This window comes from Equus asinus, chromosome 5 (assembly GCF_041296235.1).
Source record: "Equus asinus isolate D_3611 breed Donkey chromosome 5, EquAss-T2T_v2, whole genome shotgun sequence".
Classification (NCBI taxonomy): Eukaryota; Metazoa; Chordata; class Mammalia; order Perissodactyla; family Equidae; genus Equus; species Equus asinus.
The window spans coordinates 25,849,470-25,871,825 of NC_091794.1; the positions used below are offsets into that span (position 1 = coordinate 25,849,470).

General features: G+C 40.1%; 1 protein-coding gene across 1 annotated transcript in view; it reads right to left on the reverse strand.

Moving 5' to 3' along the window:
• SNX4 (sorting nexin 4) overlaps window positions 1-17,449 on the reverse strand; it is a 68,870-nt gene extending 51,421 nt beyond the window's left edge. The window contains exons 1-2 of the mRNA XM_044771415.2: window positions 17,249-17,449; window positions 4,436-4,557 (exon numbers count right to left, since the gene is read on the reverse strand). Of these exons, the coding sequence (XP_044627350.1) occupies window positions 4,436-4,557; window positions 17,249-17,389 (263 nt within the window). The 5' untranslated portion in view covers window positions 17,390-17,449. The remainder of the gene's footprint in view (window positions 1-4,435; window positions 4,558-17,248) is intronic.
• Window positions 17,450-22,356: the final 4,907 nt, after the last annotated feature.

A 22,356-nucleotide genomic window follows, 5' to 3' on the forward strand; every position in this document is an offset into this window, starting at 1 on the left:
GTCAAGTCTTGAGAAAGTATATATACTATCCCATGCTCAGCACAAGAGATGCTCAATGCTTAATTATTTATATATGAGTATGCCACTAAATTTATTCATTGCATATTAATAAAAAGGAAACAAAATATGAAGTTCAAATGCACAATGGCTCCCATGGCAAAAATATAGGAGTATTAAATCTTAATTCATTTTAAGGAGTTGATCTAACCATTAGCTATGACTAATACCATTCCAATTCTGATTCTCAAGTTCAGGTGAAAAAACATCTGGGTTAATATCAAGTTTCAAATTAGTCAAAATCATTACCAACAGAAGCCACACCTTGCTAATAGGAAGGTCAATATAAGCAGTATACCTATACTATAAGCAGCTACAGTATATAGTATAGTATAGCTATTGTATATAGCAACTATATATAGCCTATAAGCAGTACACCTACAAGGCTGTTCTTCGAAGACCTGCTAACGGTTTTTAAAAAAAGGCCACGTGAGGCAGGGGCTAATCATTGGAAACTGACCAAAAGCATACTGAAGACTTTCAATGGACCACAAAACAACCTCATTTGTCCAGTCATTTAACAAATATTTAACAGCACATAATTGATTTTACATGCAACATTTAATTTAACCTTCACAATAAAGTAGATAGTATCATTAGCTCCATTTTACAAATTAGAAGAATTAAGTAGCGACATCATCCTGCCTCCCAAGGCATCGAGGCATTCTTACCTACTCTAAAAGAGGCATATTCTCATCTATTTTGAAAGGGTTCATATTCTATGAACAAGAAAACACAAAATCTCTGGAGAAATTAAAAACCAGGGACTTCAGCCTTATTCAATCATACCTTACTAAAGTATAACACTACAGGCAATTACTAAATGGGCTTTCTACGTGCATCTAAAGAGTAGGTGGGTAAGCTACATGATAAAAGTTAAACTTTTAGTTAATATCAAGGCTCAATAACATTTCATATTGCCCCAGATTATCTGCGTAACACTGAATTACAGAAAGAATCCTACATGATCAAATTAGGAAATCCGATGGTTCTGTAGTTGTGGAAGGTCAGTTAACCTTAGGGGTACACTACTTATAAAATAATCTATTCAAAAGCAGTACTTCTCAAAGCGGATATCTATTATACGGGCAAGGCAAGAATTTCTGGGGAAAAAAAGATTTTCTAAGATAGGAAAAACAAAAATCATTAGGAAAAGATAAATTTGACTACCTTAGAATTTAAATCCTTTGTACCTTAAAAGATAATCAAAATGATGGTCCATGGCCATAATTTTCTGCTTCAAAAACACATGGAGCTTCTGTTAAAAAAAAATGGAAATTTCTTGGGGCTGCCCCGGGGCCAAGTGGTTAAGTTCACGCGCTATGCTTTGGTGGCCCAGGGTTTCACTGGTTCGGATCCTGGGCGGGGACATGGCACCACTCATCAAGCCATGCTGAGGCGGCATCCCACATGCCACAACTAGAAGGATCCACAACTAAAAATACACAAATATGTACCAGGGGGCTTTGGGGAGAAAAAGGAAAAAATAAAATCTTAAAAACAAAAACAAAATGGAAATTTCTGGAGCCCACCAAAAACCCTGCAGCTTAACAAATTCTCCAAGTGATTACTATGTATTTTAAAGTGTGAGAACCACTGTTTTAAAATAAACTTAGGGCCAGCCCCAGTGGCCTAGTGGTAAAGTTCAGCTCCCTCTGCTTTGGGGGCCTGGGTTTGATTCCTGGGTGCAGACCGACATCACTGTCTGTCAGTGGCCATGCTGTGGTGGTGCCTCACATAAAAAAAGAGGAAGATTAGCAGCAAATGTTAGCTTGGGGTGAAACTTCCTCAGCAAAAAATAAACAAATTTAAAATGAAATACAATCGTGAAAGTAAACTCAATAATCCTTTTGTATACCACACATTTACTGATGATCCACTTAAATATTTATTCAGAGTCTAGCTATGCTACCCAAGTATGGTCACTTCTAACTCCCAGTTTCAAATTATGATAATTTACTCATTTCAAAGTCAAAGAACAATTATAAATTATTCTAGATTATTCAAATCAAGATTTTGTTCCAGCAGTAAAAGTAATCAACAGCTAATTTCATTGCTCAATTGGGTGAAGAAATAGGCATATACTAAAAATACCCTTTTTATTTTTATTTATTTTTTTTAAAGATTTTATTTTTTTCCTTTTTCTCCCCAAAGCCTCCCAGTACATAGTTGTACATTCTTCGTTGTGGGTCCTTCTAGTTGTGGCATGTGGGACACTGCCTCAGTGTGGTTTGATGAGCAGTGCCATGTCTGTGCCCCGGGATTCGAACCAACGAAACACTGGGCCGCCTGCAGCAGAGCACACGAACTTAACCACTCAGCCATGGGGCCAACCCCCAGATTTTTTTTTTTTTTTTTTTTTGAGGAAGATTAGCCCTGAGCTAACTACTGCCAGTCCTCCTCTTTTTTCTGAGGAAGACTGGCCCTGAGCTAACATCCATGCCCATCTTCCTCTATACATGGGACGCCTACCACAGTATGGCTTGACAAGCAGTGCCATGTCCACATCCGGGATTCAAACCGGTGAACCCCGGGCCACCGAGAAGCAGAACGTGCGAACTTAACCACTGCGCCAGCGGGCCAGCCCCCCCCCTTTTAGTTTTAAATTGAAGGATTTATTTAAAAAGCTAGAGCTAATACTAATTTCTAAAGTATGATCTTTTAAGTGGCTAACTGACCTTAAAAAAAAAAACAGAAACAAAAACTATCTCATGGGACCATATTTGTTTTTTAATCACTTTAAAAACCTCTGTGATACATACACATAAATATGTATAGCACAAAACAACCAAATTTTGTTTTATTTATTTTTTTAAAAAAGATTTTATTTTCCCTTTTTCTCCCCAAAGCCCCCGGGTACATAGCTGTATATTTTTAGTTGTGGGTCCTTCTATTTGCGGCATGTGGGACGCCACCTCAGCATGGCTTGATGAGCGGTGCCACATCCCCGCCCAGGATCCGAACTGGCGAAACCCTGGGCAGCTGAAGCAGAGCACACTAATTTAACCACTCGGCCACGGGATGGCACCTACGACCAAATTTTAAAAAGATCCACCTGACCTCTCTCTTTTCCTAAAATTCCTATTGTATACAAATTTTCTCTTGTTTTTGGAAGATTCCTTTTTCTTTTCTTTTTGGTAGAGAAAGGAAAACTATACTTACAAAAAGGATTTTCAGAACTGTGTTTAGATTAAACAAGCTTCACCAAGATTTTAACTTTCATTTTGGGTAGAGCCACAGACCTGGAGAAAGTCTTGAAAAGACACCAGGTTCAGCCTGAAGGCAAGCTCAGTGACTTTTGGTAAAGTCTACAAAAAAGGAGGGTTTAAAACTTTTTTCTTAAAAATGTATTCACCTCAAACATGATTATAACTCCTTTTTTTTTTTAAAGACTTTTTTTCCTTTTTCTCCCCAAAGCCCCCCGGTACATAGTTGTATATTCTTTGCTGTGGGTCCTTCTAGTTGTGGCATGTGGGACGCTGTCTCAGCATGGTCTGATGAGCAGTGCCATGTTTGTACCCAGGATTCGAACCAACGAAACACTGGGCCACCTGCAGCAGAGCACACAAACTTAACCACTCGGCCACGGGGCTAGCCCCGGATTATAACTCTTTATCAACTAAGTCTGGTAGTTCTACTATTCTATTTCACAGGATACTAAAAAGTTCTCTCATATCCGGTTTTAATTGAAAGTATTTCTGCTCAGTCTGCAGGGAGAAAAGAACTAGTCAGAACAGTCTTCATATAAACTGTTTATAACTGGCGAAATAAATTGAGTCTTCCCTTGCCTTTCTCTAGACAAAACAATCTAATTCTTTTAACTTTTTCCTTAAGAGGTAAAAGACAACTTTTCTGGTAAGTTTTGATTTCCTACTCCATGATTTACTTCGTCTTTTCAATTTTATGCCAAGGTCTAAAGCTCCAGTCTCAATTTTTTTCCTGTTAATTTCTCTATAACTCCCAACTCTCCTAAAATAACTAAGACCATACTGCAGCTCCTCCCAGACTTCTTTGTTAACTATCTCCACTTACCTAAGTCCACTTCATACACCGCTGTTAACCTGGTAGCCCCTCCCAAAACTGCACAGAATTGTATCTAACACCAAAAGCGGAACCAAAGCATGTGTCAGGTAACATTCCAGATCCCAAAACAATTCCACTAACCTTCCCTCTCTCCCTAAAACAAGTACATTAGAATACAGCTATCAAGAGTACCACAGTAAATGACAGACCTGTTTACCTGTTAAAAAGTAAAGAAACAAACAAAATCCCTAAAAAGACAACAATCTGTAAACAATTCTGTTACACAACAGCATTTGCATCAAATAGCTACCAAAGCTTTTTCCATCTAACTTGAGGCCTAATTCTCATCACCCACCTTGTCTCAATGAGGTAAGCAGTGTATGTTTCTTGCATGTTCATGGCATTTCTTCCAGTTCGCTTTTCTGCTTCTGAAACACTAATTTCTATCTTCTTCAACCAAAAATTATTTTCTGTCATCTGGGCAAAAACAAATGGAAGAACAACAAAAATACCTTTAAGATGGACAAAAACCCCAGCTATTATAATAAAATCCATTATTGGTACATATTTCAAGCTACTTCCTCATATTTCTTGAGTTGCTAGGGGTTGCCAAATGACAGGCCCCTCGTTATCAGCATACACAGTAAACTTTTCCAGAAGCTATTTTAACAGGTATTATACATTTAATTATTAAAACATAGGCAAGATAACAGCAGTAAAAAAAATAAAAACAAAACATAGTCATCTCATATAAGTGACCAAGAATAAATCTATATAGAAATGCATAAGAAAAAATCTAAAAACACTTTATACAAAGACAAACGATCCTCAACACTGATATCTAATTTTTTATTTTATCAAAGTCAAATCAATCTCTCTCAAAAATAAAATGCTACACATATGCCAAAAGTCAAGATTTTCAGCAGGCAGATTAATTTAAAAAAAAAGAGTCGATCTTATATTCAACTTTAAATTTGCCTAAACTTTTCGGCAGTGATTAACAGGCTCCACCTGTGAGACAGCAGCAGGATGTGACTAGAGCAGACTCTTTTCTTTTCCCACTAGAACATCCCCAGGTCTACATCGAAGGACCAGAAAGAACGACAAACACACCACCAGTGGTTCACAGGCTCCATGTGAGGGAAGTGCGCCACTAAAGAGAGGTGTTTGCTGAATACAAGATAATCCAAGTCTAAACAAGGAAGACAAAGTGAAACCACGTGATAACTGCTGTACTTTCTTTTTTTTCTCCTTTGTTCACTCTTAAAGTTCAGAGGTGGGTTTTAATTAAAAACACCAGACTATATTATAATTGGGGGCAGTTCGTGAAGAAGAGATGTAAGTAGAAAGATGGATAAAGGAAAAAGCTATATGCAGTAAAACCCATGGTGATGCTTTACACAGAAAATTAAACCTATGTGCTTTGAGGACAGAAAAAGCTATGTGCCACCACAAAAAATAAAATCAATGATGAATAAAGATGACATAGAAAGCGTCCCCAAAATGTTAAAGAAAAACGGAGAAAAAGGTAAAAATGCTAAAAGAAGATAACGAAAAAGGATACAGAACTAAGGGCCAAGCCAATGGAAAAGAACTGTTATTAGTCAACAAAAGCAGTAATCACTCAGTCATTAAACAAGACATTTTTATAAAGCGTAAGTTGTACGTTTATGTACTAAGAGGAGGAAATCATCCAACTAAAAGAAAGCTCAAGAAGTTACATAAGCACAAACCACTCAACATCAGGATTATGAAGCCCTCATTGGTTGAGATATACACAGAAAAACTCATACTTTTGGCCCACAGCCAGATTCACCACCATCTACTCCAGTGAAAAATTCCCTGAATTCTAGAAGCACATGACTGATAAAGCAAATTATCTCTTGGGCCAAAAAGGTAAGCATGAGTCATGAATTTACCCTGTCACGCCATGCAATTACAGAAAAGTAAAAGAAAAGAATAAAATCAGCTATCATCAAAACTAAAGAAAGGCACTATACAATACCAGCAGGGTTTGGGAGATGATATAAACTTGTTTATACTGTTTGTACTGTCAATATTAAAGCATAAATAGTGCCAAGAATAACACAACTGATACCATAATTGTTAAAAGGATACATTCAATACATTTAGAAATGGATTGACTGGATGACCAAAAGATGAGACCAGCGACATGTTTTAAAGAGATACAATATTTTACCTGTATTCAAAGTGGACTTCTCATCAGAGTGAAGAATATCATTAGAGCGATGCTACACTCATATCCAAAAGGAACAATGTCCCAAATGCAGACGCTTGATGTGTGAATTGACGTAAGACTAATAACTACCTAAGACTAAATAAACATAGAAGATGGGCATATTTAAAAGGCTGATGAAATTCTTTATTTCCAAATCAATGAGTGAAAATGAATATAATCTATTCTAAGTTTTAAAAATGTTGCAAACAGTAAAAAACAGTAAAAGTGAGCATAAAGCAGATAACAGTGATAAAAGGAACAATAAGAAACTACTAATTCAGTAACTAACTATGTCTTGAGTTCTACAATGCCAGTCATTAGGAATGCGAGGATAACTGAGACCAGATGCCTGAGTCCACTGCTTGTATGAGCAATTCTCAATCCTCCAGTGAGCTACCGTCCATGTGTGGTGCTCTTTAAGAGTAAAGACAAAATGAATTAACCTTAATATAAGAACTTTTAGGACTGTGGATGAAAAGAGTTAGAGTGTCTACAGCACTTAATTTACTTAATCTTATTTAAATCACACACTAAAGAAAATACAATGTTTATTATTATATTGAAAATTATAGGAAAAAAATTAAAAGAAACCAGGCCAAAGAAAAACCCCAATAGGCAGACTGAGATGAACATGGAGCCAACTCAAAAAAGAAAGAATGCAAAGAAAGAAAAATAAAATAGCAAAAATAAAATATACTCTTGGCAGTAGAACTTACACTGCAGGAAATCAAATCAGTAAGAAGACATAGTCGGGAAGCCCCTCCAGAATGCTGACGAAAGAAAGACCAAAAAAAGTGAAAATGATGAAAGATGATAAAAGAGGAAAACTAAGAACCAAGGTTTAAATAATGGAAGTACTAGGGGCTGGCCCCGTGGCCGAGTGGTTAAGTTCGCGCGCTCCGCTGCAGGCGGCCCAGTGTTTCGTTGGTTCGAATCCTGGGCGCGGACATGGCACTGCTCATCAGACCACGCTGAGGCAGCGTCCCACATGCCACAACTAGAAGGACCCACAACGAAATATATACAACTATGTACCGGGGGGCTTTGGGGAGAAAAAGGAGAAAAATAAAATCTTAAAAAAAAAAAAAAAAAATAATGGAAGTACTTAAAGAAGAAATCAGAAGAAATAGAAATAATAATCATCGATATAATTAAAGAGAAAAAGAAACAAACAAAACTCTTTCCTGGATTGAAAACAAAATTCTAAGCCTTCAAATTGAAAGGCATGTGGTCCATGTGTAATTGATTAGAATATTTAAACATTTTCAACTTAAAGAAAAAAATACCCTAACAAGATTAATCCAGAAAAATATGAAACAAGACCACTACAAAAGAATAAAGACCAGATTTGCCTTCAATTTCACAATAATAAATTACAAATGACAAAGAAGCATCAGGCATAGAATATAAGTGAAATATTATAAAATATACTAATATACTGTTTCTTCAAAAATACTTAATCCAAGCAGGACTTTTTGCAGAAACTGATAAACTGTTCCTAAAATTTAAATGAAAATACAAACGATCTAGAACAGCCAAAACAAGTTTGAAAAATAACAACTTGCAAGATCTACACTATCTGATTTTAAAACTTATTAAATAACTAACGGACTGAAGACAGTGTGCTATTGGCAGAAGGACACACATAGAGATCAATGGAACAGAACTGAGATTCCAGAAATAAACTCTTACATTTAAGGTCAACTGATTTTTTTTTTAAGAATTATTTTGAGGGGCTGGCCCCGTGGCCAAGTTGTTAAGTTCACGCGATCCACTTTGGTGGCCCGGGGTTTCACTAGTTGGGATCCTGGGTGCGGACATGGCACCGCTCCTCAAGCCAAGCTGAGGCGGCATCCCACATAAGTGGAAAGACCCACAACTAAAAAACACACAACTATGTACTGGAGGGCTTTGGGGAGAAAGGAAAAATAAAATCTCTAAAAAAAAATTATTTTGAATGCTTTTTTTGTTTTGTTTTGTTTTTTTGAGGAGGGTTAGCCCTGAGCTAACATTCACCGCCAATCCTCCTCTTTTTTTTGAGGAAGATTGGCCCTGAGCTAACATTGATGCCCATGTTCCTCTATTTTTTTTATATGTGGGATGCCTGCCACAGCATGGTTTGATGAGCAGTGCATAGGTCTGCACCTGGGATCTGAAGCAGCAAACCTTGGGCCGCCAAAGTTGAACACGTGAACCTAATCGCTGCACCACCGGGCTGGCCCCAAGGTCATCTGATTTTAACAAACACACGAAGGCAAGTAAATAGAGAATGGAGAGTCTTTTCAATATATGGTGCTGGGACACCGGAATATACATACCCCCCCCGAAAAAAGGAAAAAAATTTAGACCCTTTACTCATACCATACACAGAAATTAACTCAAAAAGGCTTATACACCCACATATAGGAGCTAAAACTGAAATTTACAGCATCTTCATGATCTTGGGATAAGCAGAGAGTTCTCAGATACAGCACCGAAAGCACCATCCATAAGAAAATTGATATACTAGACTTATCAAAATTAAAAACTTTTGCTCTTCAAAAGACACCATTAAGAAAAAGAATAAAGCCATAGACTGAGGAAAAAAATCTGCAAATCATATTATCTAATAAAAGACTTGTATCCAGAATATCTAAACAACATATATAACTCAATAATAAGACAAACCACCCAAAACATGAGCAAAAAAAATCTGAATGGACATTTTACCAAAGAAGATATACAAATGGCAATAAGCATATGAAAAGATGCTCAACACCAACAGTCATTAGAAAAATGCAAATTAAAAACACTTCACAACCCAATAGAATAGCTATAATCAAAAAGACAGACAATGCCAAGTACTGGCATGGATGCAGAGAAAGGTGAGCCCCGTACACTGCTGGGGGTGATGTTAAATGGTACAGCCACTTTGGAAAACAGTGGCAGTTTCTTAAAAAGTTAAACATAAACTTACCATATAATACAGCAATTACAGTCCTACAAATCTAACCCAAGAGAAATGTAAACATACATCCACCCACAGATTTGCATGTAAATGAATGTTCACAGCAGTAACACTCAAAATAGCTAAAAATCGAAAATAACCCCAAAGTCCATCAAATGGTGAATAAATAGAATGTAATATATTCATATAATCGAACATTATTCAGTAATAAAAAGGCACTATTAATACATGCTATAACATGGATAAACCTCAAAAACATTATAAGGTGGCAGACTCAAAAGACAACAGCCTATATAATTCCATTTATATGAAATACCCTAAAAGACAAATTTATATAGAAAGGAGACAGTGGTTGCCAAGGGCTAGGGATCGCAAGGGGGATTAACTACAAAGGGGAATGAAGGAATGTGGGGGGATGACAGAAATGTTCTAAAACTGGGTTGTGGTAATGGTTGCACAACTCTAAAAGTTCACTAACAGTTACTGAATTATGAGACGAACTCTGTATGACTCCACTCATAGGTGGTAGTCAACATATGGACAAAGAGAACTGATCGGTGGTTGCCAGGGGAAAGGGGGGGTGGGGGGGTGCACTAGGGGTGAAGTGGTGTACCTACAACATGACTAATAATAATGTACAACTGTAATTTCACAAGGATGTTAACTTTCATAACCTTAATAAAAAAAAGTTATTGAATTATATACTTAACAATGAATGAATTTTATGGTATATAAATTATACCTTAATAAAGTTGTTAAAAAACAAAAATTCGTGAGTCCATACTGAAACAGACAAATAGAAAGCTTGATGAGGAACAAGATATTTTCATACTTTCAAAGTATGTCCAAGTACCTCCCCACAAACTATTACTTAATTACAAAGTAATTAAGTCACAAAAGTCACAAAAGTAAAGACTGAGGGGGCCAGCCCGGTGGTGCAGCAGTTAAGTGTGCACAGTCCGCTTTGGCAGCCCAGGGTTCGTTGGTTCAGATCCCGGGTGTGGACCTATGCACTGCTTGTCAAGCCATGCGGTGGCAGGCATCCCACATAAAAGAGAGGAAGATAGGCACAGACGTTGGCTCAGGGCCAGTCTTCCTCAGCAAAAAGAGGAGGACCGGCAGATGCTAGCTCAGGGCTAATCTTCCTCAAAAAAAAAAAAAAAGTAAAGACTGAGACTCTTCCAGACTGGAGAAGACTAAAGAGACCACAACTAAACGCAATACAGGAGTCAGGACAGGATCACTGTGCTCTAAGAACACTATTGGTACAACGGGCAAGACTTAAACGAAGTCTGAGAACTACATAGCAGTAATTTATCAATGCTATTTTCCTGATTTTGATGGCAGCATTGTGGTTATATAGGAGAATGTCCTCGTTTGCCCTTGAAATACAAAGTTTTGGGGATGAGATCAGGGAATATCATGATGGCAGCTTACTCTCAAACAGTTCAGGGCAAAAAGGTTCTTTGTACTGTATTTGCTTAGAAATTTGAGATCATTTCTATAAATGGGATTATTTCAAAAGTTTTTTAAAATGGTCATTACGTTTACATAAATAATTTTTGTCTCAGTTGTTTTGGAGAAGAAAAAAACAAAGATACATACCTTCCAAATCATTACAGAGGATAAAACCAAAGAAATTATCCACAAAGGAAAACTCAAAATCAGAAACCAAAATAAGAAAGTATGAAATAGGACAGAATAAAATCAACTAAAAATAAAGCCAGTTTGGGGCCAGCCCTGTGGCCAAGTGGTTCAGTTCTCGCGCTCTGCTTTGGTGGCCCAGGTTTCATCGGTTGGAATCCTGGGCGTGGACATGGCACCACTCATCAAGCCATGCTGAGGCGGTGTCCCACATGCCACAATTGGAAGGACCCACAACTAAAAATACAGAACTATGTACCAGGGGGCCTTGGGGACAAAAAAAGGAAAAATAAAAGACTGCAACAAGACAAAAAAAGCAAAAATAAAGCCAGTTAAAGTAATAAATGCAAATGTTTTAAATTCCCTATAGCAAACAAAGACAGACTTAACACAAGGCATAAAAATTATACAATGGACAAACTCAAACACAAGTAAGGTACACTCAAATCAAAGGAAACCGCTACAGCATCAGCCCAAGCAGGTGGTCAGGAAAAAACAGAAGTTTGTAACTACAAGATCAATTCTCCCTCAGATTAGTAGCCAGCTTGCCAGAATCTGAATCCCATCTCTGCCATAAACAAGCTGTGTAACTCTGGGCAAATTATTTGCCCTCTCTGCCTCAGTTTCTTCATCTGTAAAATGGGGATAAGAATACCTAATTCATAATGTTCTTGGGAACATTTAATGAGTTAATGCATGTAAAGAGTTTTAAAAGTTGCCTACCATGTAGCAAGTACTAGCTATCAGCTATCACTTGTAGGTTAAAATTTTTCTTTAATCATAAAAATCCTACATGATCATAAAAATTAATACATGCTTAGTGTACAAAAATGGAAAAATTAAGTAAATATAAATCACCTATATCCCACAACCCAGCACTAACCATTGTTGATATATTAGTGTACTTCCAATGTTTTTTTCTAGGTGTGATGCTACTGAAATAGGTCAGAGATATGGAGTTTAAGAACCATCCAGGGGCCAGCCCCGTGGCCGAGTGGTTAAGTTCACGTGCTCCGCTTTGGCGGCCCAGGGTTTTGCTGGTTCAGATCCTGGGCGTGGACATGGCACCGTCTGTCAGGCCACAGTGAGGTGGTGTCCCCCATGCCACAACTAGAAGGACCCACAACTAAAATATACAACTATGCACTGGGAGGATTTGGGGAGAAAAAAGCAGGGAAAAAAAAAATTGGCAACAGTTGTTAGCTCAGGTGCCAATCTTTCAAAAAAGAACCATCCACTGACTCTACCTCTCTTAGGGGATATGTCTACAATGGTCAAAGGCAGCTTGTATTACGTAAAAAAATAATAATATGTCTACTTAAGCCTAACAGTGAAGTTGACTTCAGCTGTATTTCTTAGATAACTAAGAAAAATAGGTCACAATACATGACCTGTGTTCTTGTGCTTTTTATCTATTAAAACATATATTTAAGAAAATAGCACAGCTATTCAGAAAACATTAATTTTTATTTAAAATAAAACAATATGGGGCTGGCTCCATGGCCTAGTGGTTTCGTTCGGTGCACTCTACTTCAGTGGCTCCGGTTCAGTTTGCAGGTGCGGACCTATGCCACTTGTTGGCAGCCACGCTGTGGCAGTGACCCACATACAAAAAACAGAGGAAGACTGGCACAGATGTTAGCTCAGGGTTAATCTTCCTCAGTATAAATAAGCAGAACAATACGTAAGTTTGAACAGTTTTCCAAACTGAGTCACAACACATTCATGGTTCATGAAATTAACCTGGCGGGTTGTGACCAATGTTTCTTTTTGATGATGAAGAAAAGAAAAATATCAGAGGGCACTGCATGAAGTAAAGGTTAAAGTACTGCTTCCTGAAACAACACGTATGTATAAAAGTATATGTATGCTGATTATGATGTAAAAATGTATTTGGTACCATGAGTCACCTTCAAAAAAATCTGAAAGCTGCTAAGGCAGAAAATAAGGCAAACACTCTTAAGTATGATTTAATCAATGGGTGCTAAACTGATAACTTCTCTAACTATGCTGAAGCATTTTCTTTTCCTTTTTTATGTTATCCTCACCCACAAATGCCTCAAACCCCACTCACAGTTCTCGCCTACTCCCCTCAGCAATCTGCAGCAATCAGTGAAGGAGCAGACTGTGTACAGGCGTCTTCAGCAGCAGCTGCTCCAGCACTCCGTGCCCCCACCTGCACTCCCAGGCCTAGAGCGCTCTCCCTAAAAAATCGCTCATGAACCCCTCAGGCAATGGGTCTTCTCTGGGCAAATACTCTTAACTGCCAACGCGATGGAATCTTCCAGCTTAAAAAAAGAAGTATTCTTTCTTACCTCCATGCCCTTGCTATTTCCTCCCGCTTCTGCCAGGACTAATTACTACTCTCGTGGAGACTGGATTCCTCTCTCATTTTTCCATTTTCTAAATTACTTTAAATAGAACTGACAACACTTAGACGAAAAAGAATGCACTCCGCCTTACAAGGAAAAAATACAAAAGGAAAAGAAAGGAGACTTCTAACTAGATAATTGGAAGGAAGAGGATTGAAGACTCATAGAAAAGCAAGAGATTACAGAATAAGAGCTTACAGCAGAATTTAAAGAATTTTTTTAATTATATTTTATTTATTTAAGTTAAAGAATCTTGATTAGCGATGTTTCAAACCAGAAGAGACCTGCGACTCCTGGGCAGTGCTGGTTTCCACCACCCCGAGGTGTAGGGCAATGGGCACAAATTGCTCTCCACTCACAGTCCGCAGAGTCAAAGATAAGGCTGATGACGGGACCTTTTGCCATCTCTGCACACTATCTGCACAGATATTTTTGTGGTGAAAACTGCTTGATAAATCAACACGTTTTACATTTTTTTCTTCTTAAAATTACAACAATCTTAAATAAAAAATTTAAAAACCGTATTGGAGCAATTTACAAGACCATTTTTTTTCTTTTTGAGGAAGATTAGCCCTGAGCTAACTACTGCCAATCCTCCTTGTTTTGCTGAGGAAGACTGGCTCTGAGCTAACATCCATGCCCATCTTCCTCTGCTTTATATTTGGGACGCCTACCACAGCATGGCTTTTTGCCAAGCGCTGCCATGTCCGCACCCGGGATCCGAACTGGCGAAACCCGGGCCACCAAGAAGTGGAATGTGCGAACTTAACCGCTGCGCCACCAGGCCAGCCCCTACAAGACTATTTTTAACTTTTTTTGGAATAAAGCTGCCTGGTTTAATGGACAAAGCACTGATTTGAAAGCCAGGCAGGCCTGGGCTCAAATCTCAGCCACGCCACTGACTAGCTGTGACCTTCACCAAATCACTTCTCTCTCAGTCTCTGCTTCCTCATCTTTATCTGTCTTTTGGGGGTAATCTGGAAAATTAAATGACAAGCAGAGCCTTACTGTACATAGCACACAAACAACAAATCCAACTTACCTTTCCGCCCAGACCACATTCCTATCAGTAACAGTAGCAACTTGTTAATTGTGGCTATAATCACTGCAATACCTCTCAACTGGGTAGACTGGAGTGGGGGAGTGGACAGGATAAGGGAAAAGAAGTAGATGACCCTCTAAGGACGGGCTTGGGGAGTTTTCTTGGGGGGACAGAGGACAATGTACAGAGTATATGTGAATGTGTGTGTGTGTGTTTAAACCGGTGATTCTGAAACATTTGTCCAAATGGCTTCTGTCTCTATGAATTACTAAATTAGGGAGATGTTTTGCAAAACCCCCTAAGTTTGGTCACTAACAGACGGTCTCTTATAACACATATTTACAAACGTTTTCCTAAGAAGTCGGGTAATATTATATAACTACAACTTTTACTGTATGATAGCATCTTTGGGTTTTCAACTATCTTAAACTTAATGAGATAGTTATAATCACTTTTAAATTAACATAAATGGATTTCATACTATAGTTTCAACTTCATATTAGTTAACTACCTAAAAGCTTTCACAAAAAAATTACCAGAATTTTTATCACCATAATCATAATTAAACTCATGAGGTAGCCAACAAAAGATATGATTCTTAACTTTTGAAACAACCTAAAATTGCTTTAATACATATCCACAAGACTGGCAAATATTTTAAAGTCTGAAAATATTAAGTGTTTATAAGGATAGAAAGCATGAGGCAGTGCTGATGGGAGTATAAATCACTTGGGAAAACAATTTGGCACTACCTACTGGGGTGGAACATGCGACTACCCTCCAAACCAGCAATTCCACTCCTAAGTTTATATTAGACTCTTAGACACTTGCACCAGGAGATATACAGGAAGAAGTTCATGGTTGTAGTAATTTTTTAGAAATAGCAAGAATCGTAACAACTCCAATGTCTGTAAAAAGAAGAGAAATCAACTAGAGATTATGTATAAAATGGCATACTATAGAGCCATGAATATAAATGAACAAAGCACATTTTGGGTGAATCCCAAAAACATAATATTGAGAAAGAAAGGAAGTCATAATAAAATTAGGTAAATTTCAAAATCAAGTAAAATTAAACAATATATTCTTTAGGGACACATATGGTAAGATTATAAAGAAAAGCAAGTGAATTGTTAGTACAGAATTCAGAATACAGGTTATCTCCGTGGTGGAGGGAGTGAGCTACACCCCAGGAGAGCATATCACGGCTTCAAAGGAATTGACAATTATTTTGTGGGAAGCTTCTCTCCATTAATGATACAGTTCACAATAAAAGTTTTTATTTTTAAAAAGAAAACAGAAAAACTAAGTCACAAACGGGAACCTGCATAAAAAGCAAATCATATAAGAGCCAAATTTTATGCACTAAAGAATACACACACCTCTCTCACATTTAACAGGACATCCTGACCTCTCCACAAATAATACTAAAAGTTAGGAAAAAATTAAATGAAAAACTTAAAATTCACCCCCAAAAATCTTCATGCTAATGTTAAAAAAAGAGACAACAGGCACAAAATGGAGTCACCTATGCTAAGCCCCATGTCACCAAGCCGAGACTTAATATCTACCTTAATTACAGTTTCAGCCTCTCCCAGGAATGGAATCTTAAACAGTCAACCGGAACCACCTGGTCAGCACCAGCGATGTAATCTGCCTGATGGACTCCTATCGTCCCCTAAAGGAAGGGGATCTTGACATAACCAATTCACTCTTTTGCTAGTATAACTTCCTTGTCCCGCTCCGATCTGCCTATGAAAGCCTTCCACTTTGTACAGCTCCTTTCTATCTGCTGGGTGAGAAGCTGCCCAATTCATGAATCATTGAATAAAGCCAGTAAGATCTTTAAAATTTACTCGGTCGAATTTTGTGTTTTACTACTACCCTATATATATATATACCTTGACATTTCCCTAAGAAGGCAAAACCTTCAACTCCTGTGTTGAAGTTCCTGGTTATCAGGTCTCTGAACGTAAAGTTGAGTCTTTCTAATCGCATCCAGCAAACAACTCTAACTACTCTTTATCCGTCTATCATAAGGATAGGTAGTTTTATATTAACAGTAACACCTGTTCCAGAAAAAAAGGAAGCAAAAGGGATGAGCAATGCACACTGGGTAGCGCGGTATGATGTGGAGCGCTAGTTTCTGAAACGCTTCAATTTAACCTGGTCTACACACTTGGGAATGAAATCAATTACAAACATAAAATGATGCATTTTCTCCTTTCCTCCAGCAAATGAAAATCACTAATTACCAGGGGCTTCACAAGGCAGGTCCAGGGGATCCTGATGACAAGTCTCCAATGGGAACTGCGGCACTGACCCCCAAATGAAGAAATTACAGCCAAATAAACAGTTTTAAAATGTTTTTTTCACTTGTACCTCTTCTTAAATCAGACACTTTCTTCAATTTCCTGACGGTGGTACCAGGCCAACCATCCTTACTGCCCCAGGCTTGTTCCTCAAGTCCCCCATTCTCCTCCTTTTCAAACACCGCTGTCCACCCGCCATGGTGTCCCGGTTAAGCCATCTCCCCTGCACAACCCCCTCCCAGACTGCCAGAGACATCAGCGCTCCTCTTCAGGTCAAACCTCCGGGTTCCCCGACCTCTGAACACTGCACCTGCTCCAGCGTGGCCTGTCCAGGGCCCCCACCTCCACGCCCGCGGACGCGCACCCACAGATGCCCTCCCTCCCCGGCCGCCGCCCTCTCCACCCTTCCCCTTGGTCCCGCGGCGCCCGCGCTCGCCCCTACCCAGCACCCCTCCTTCCACTGAGCCTCCCCCTCGCTGCACCTGTGGCCCCGGCCCTTCCTCGTCACCGCGGGGCGCCCCTGGCCGAATCGCTGGCCCCCGCCAGACCAGCCCAGCCCGCCCGCTAGGCCCCGACACAGGCCCCGCGGCCCCCGCCGACCCTTCTCCTCACCGTGCCGTCCCCGGAGCCCTCGTCCCGGGCCCCCTCCACTTCCTCACCGACCACAGCCTCCAGCCCAGCGTCGGGGTGACCCAGCGGCTCCAGGGGCGCCGGCTGTAACCGCCGCTCGGGGTCCGGAGGTGCCTGCTCCATGGCTGCAGTTCGGCGCAGCGGACTCAGTGCGCCTGCGCCGCCGCGCCCGGCCCGCCCCGCCCCTCCATCCGCGGCTGCCCCGCCAGGCCCCGCCCCTCTGCCCCGCCCCGCCCCGCCCCGCCCTGCACGCGGCAGCGCCCACCGAGAGGGCTCCCAGGCTACGGCTGGGCTTGGAGCTGGGGTTTCCGGGGAAAGGCGGGTCTGCAAAGGCACTGATCAGCTACTATCCGGGAGACCCAGAAATTCGGGCGAACTGATGGAGGGGGAGAAGAGAGAGAGAGCCAAGGGGAAAGTGAAGACCAGAGTAGGTATTGGAACCATTCAGGTTGGTGATCACGTGAAGGAAATTTGGAGCTTAGAAGAAATCGGAGGCCGCGGTCTGACCTCTCTCTTGGCCTCTTGTTTTGCCTGCCATTATTAGTTCCATTTTTTACCCCCAGAAAGATCAGAACGGCATAAATTATTAACTTTTATCAGGTTGAGTAACACAATCAGCAAAAAGTAACACTTGCAAGTGTTTGAGAGAAGTGAAGCGCTTGGCTGAAGTAGTTCTGAGTATTTCAAGAAGCCCTGAAGATGTCTGGTAATTTTCTACAGGCGTCTCGTTGAATTATCGGAACCTAGTTCCTTGACGAGCATTCATTATGGTAACCTGATGGGAAACGCTCCCTGGGTGTACCAGACTGTGGTACCTGGAGGTACCTTCTATACAAAGTGTGGTCATCAGTTTTTCAAGGAGAGAAACTGATCTTTCTGCCCAAATACTTAGCTTATTTCAAGCTGTGACACAATTTCCTCCTCCTCCTGGAATGCTTTCTCTGGCCTGGTGGGAATTTCCCCTTCATCTCTAAAACCTTAACTTATCAGGTCCAACCGCTAATATCACTTTATTCATAAATTGGTTATGACCTTTCTCCTATTATTTTACAATTATTTATTTATATGCCTGTTGCCCCAACTAGACTTTGGACTCCTTTAAGGCAAGAACCCTATGTTCTTATTATTTTCTCTTACCAAACCTAGGACATTTACTCAATAAATGTTTAAAGGTGTTTTATCCATTTGTGAGGGATTATTCATGCTAGGCAAATCTCAGGAGATACATTTTTAAATCAGAAGACTATTTCATTAATTTATCACAGAAAGGATAGATCTCTTTCCAGGGACAGATTTGTATCCATCATCCTGTGCCCTTTCCCAGTTTTGAGATACCCAGGAAAGTAGGTCCTGGAGCCGTCAGGACAATTGCTCTGGCCTGGTGTCTTGAGTATCTCACTCTGCAGTGAGGAGAAGCAAAGAAAAGGGCACAGGGCTTTACAAAGCCGTCACTGAGGGGAGGCCATGGTGCTCTCTGCGGTTACTAAAACACGAAGAAAACTGAAACAGAGTAGGGGCATCTGTTTCCCCTTCATTCATACCACTTTCTTATGGGGAAAAAAAATTCAAGACTGCCTTTAATATCCATTTTAAGTTGTTCAGCTGGATTTAACTTTGTCCCTATATCTTCTTAGGAGATGACCTTGAGTAACCAAATCTGAAAAATCAAAAGGGTGCTTGAAGAGTCTAAAATCAGGGCAAAAAGGATCAGATGATCATTTTCCCCTATTTTATATTTATATAATACATGTTCATTGTGGGAAAATTAGAAAATAGTTATGCCTAAAAATAAAAGCTGTCAATACTCCCACACCCAAAGATAAGCACGTTAATATTTTGTATATAAATATCACTTCAAATATCATACATAAATATAATAAAAATGAAATCACACTATAATGCTGTTTTAAATTTATTTAAAATACAGCAAGAACACCTTTCTTGGTGATTAAAAATATTTCTACAGAATCTTCTTAAAGGCTAGACAGAGTTCTACTGTAAAAAATTACTGTAATTTATTTAACCTTAGAATCCTCTAGAGTTATAATTTAAGTTGATTCTAAGTTTTACTTTTATAAACAACACTGCAGTAACCATCCTTCCATATAACATCTTTGTATACTCAGCCAGGTATTTCCTTAGGCTAAATAGGAATTGGAAGATTTTAAGCAAAATTTCATTTAACCTCTGATAGTACCTGAGAAATTATTTCTGCTCAATTACAAAATAATACATCTCTCAAAAATTGCTATTTGTATCCACTAGATAATATGTCTTACCCTTGAGGCTGCCTTCAGGCTAACAGAATCTTTTTGATTACAAGACAATAACTAGTGTTTATGTAAAAAGCCTGGGGTGGGAGAAGAGTATCTTGAACTTTTTAATGGGTCCACCTCTTGGACCCCCTGCCCTGCAGGTTCTTATGTGCTTGGCACTTTGCGTACATTTTCATGAAATGCCCCTGCAAGACAGGCATAATTTTCTTCCTTTCATGGATGAAGAAGCGGGCCTGAGTAATATTTGACAAGGTCGTACAGCCAGCAAATAAGGAGAAGACCTGAGATTCAAACCCAGATTTATAGGACACCCAGAAGCCAAGCTCTTGGCCATACTGCTCTGCATGGGGGGAGAGGAAGAGGAGAGATTCTTCTGGAAAAGGAGGCAAATAATTGGCAGAAATGGAGAGTTGATTCCTCACCTGAAAACCCAGGGAGAAAGGCACATTGCCTTGGACTATGAAGGCCAAGTCACCCCAGTCTGGCTAAATCTGGGAAAGCCCAAGGCTAACTCCATGGAGATTTTGGATACAGGTTCTCCCCATTCTTCTGATTCAGACAGGGGAAGGCCAGAGGTCACCTGCTGGGAGTGAATGGGAAAAGTCTCAGGAGCAGGGGTGACTAGCCAGGCTGGCTCTAAGGATGTCACCCTCTGTGGGGACACTTTCCCCGCTTCAGCCAGCCAGAGGAACTTCAGCCTCTTACATCTAAATAGCATGATTTAGGTTTCCATTTTGTCATCAATTTAACAAATATTTATTGAGCTGTGTTAGCCTATGAACTACATGAAACACCTATTCTCTGCTCCCCACCATCCAGGTTCTGTTCCCCCCTCCCCAGGATTCTCCTCCTGTGCCTGGCCAGCCACCCAGGATCTGTGAAGGTGACATTCTTCCATTTCCTGTGAAACTACACCCTTCTCTTTCAACCTTGATCAGTGACCATCTCCAGCTCCACTCCCTCTCTCATTTGAGTTTCAGTGTGGATGACATCTGTCCTAGTTCACAACACAATATGTAATTTGCCCCCTTCCTGTTGGTACCACTATCTTCCTTTTGGGCAAATTCCCCATTGTGTGAGGCCTTGATTGGAGAGCAATTCTTTTTTTTTTTTTAAAGATTTTATTTTTTTCCCTTTTTCTCCCCAAAGCCCCCCGGTACATAGTTGTATATTCTTTGTTGTGGGTTCTTCTAGTTGTGGCATGTGGGACGCTGCCTCAGCGTGGTCTGATGAGCAGTGCCATGTCCGCGCCCAGGATTCGAACCAACGAAACACTGGGCCGCCTGCAGCGGAGCGCGCGAACTTAACCACTCGGCCACGGGGCCAGCCCCTGGAGAGCAATTCTTAGTGTGTGCTTTCTATTGCAGCCTCCCATTATAGCTGAAGAGCTCATATCCTTCTTTTACTACCTCTGGACAAATTATTTCAACTCAGCCACTCAGACTCTAAAACTCACAGGATTTTGAATCTTGAGTCAGAACAGATGCTGGAGGTTGGAGACATCATTGGGCCACTGGTGGTGCTAGGGCCAGATTGTTTGCAACCCATGAATTTCCTGTGGGTTCTGTGCCAAGTCTCCAGAATTACCTTGATTCTGCGACTTTCTGTGCTTGCATCACCAGCCTTAATTCCGTAAACTCCTGATATCCTTCCAGGATTTTCTCTATTTGCTTAATATGACTAGACTTGGTTTCTGTTCTATGTAGCACAGAGCTGTAACTGACACAGTGAAACTCTCATCTATTCAACTAAACATGTAATAAATATTAAGCATCTGCCCTGTCCCAGGCAGTCTCAATGTCTGCCTAGGAGATCATCAAACTGATTCATGGTTGTCCACCCGCAGAGAAGACTGGAATACGCACCCAGAATCAGCAGAACCCCTATGGCTTGGGAAACTCCCCCAAGTCCTACAGCAAGCCAGCTACTGGACTCTTCAACAGCCCAAAATCCAAAGAGCCACTACAGGATAGATATAGTTCTCCCCTCCAGATGACTTAAACACGCTCTGATAGAGGTCTTCCGAAGCAAATAGTTGTTTACAACTAGGAAACTCAAACCAGATAGGTTGGGAGCAAGCACTGTGGCAGGTCATTGGCCAGGTATTTTGGGACAGATGAGTCTTGTGGCACCTTTCAACTAATATTGTACATATGGGTAACAGCTTACCTATAAGGGTACTTTGCACCCTGGCAGTTGACACTCTAGAAATGGAGAATTTTCTTTGGTATTCATAAGAGGTCAGACCACCCGATCTTTCTTGGAAAGCTAGGCTGCCTAAAAGTTACGAAGGATTTATTACATGATTCTGAGAGGTATTTTGTTTTGTTTTTTTTTTTAAGATTTTATTTTTTTCCTTTTTCTCCCCAAAGCCCCCCGGGTACATAGTTGTGTATTTTTAGTTGTGGGTCCTTCTAGTTGTGGCATGTGGGACGCTGCCTCAGCGTGGTTTGATGAGCAGTGCCATGTCCGCGCCCAGGATTCGAACCAATGAAACACTGGGCCGCCTGCAGCAGAGTTCGCGAACTTAACTACTCAGCCACGGGGCCAGCCCCTGAAACGTGTTTTTATGTGTGTGTTTTTGTTTTATTTTCTTCTTCAAAATCATTTTAAATCCATTTGGGTGTTTTATTTTGGAAGATTTTTTTTTTCTAGGAGTTCACAGTCATAATTATTCTTCTTCCGTGCCCCCTTCCCCCTAAACAAGTATGTAGAGACTCTGCTCTGAGAAGGATAAAATGGAACCCATTTGGGGGAAACCGGCCTATGGGTTATAGAGTTCCTGCCAGAACAAAATTTCATCCAATTATGTTT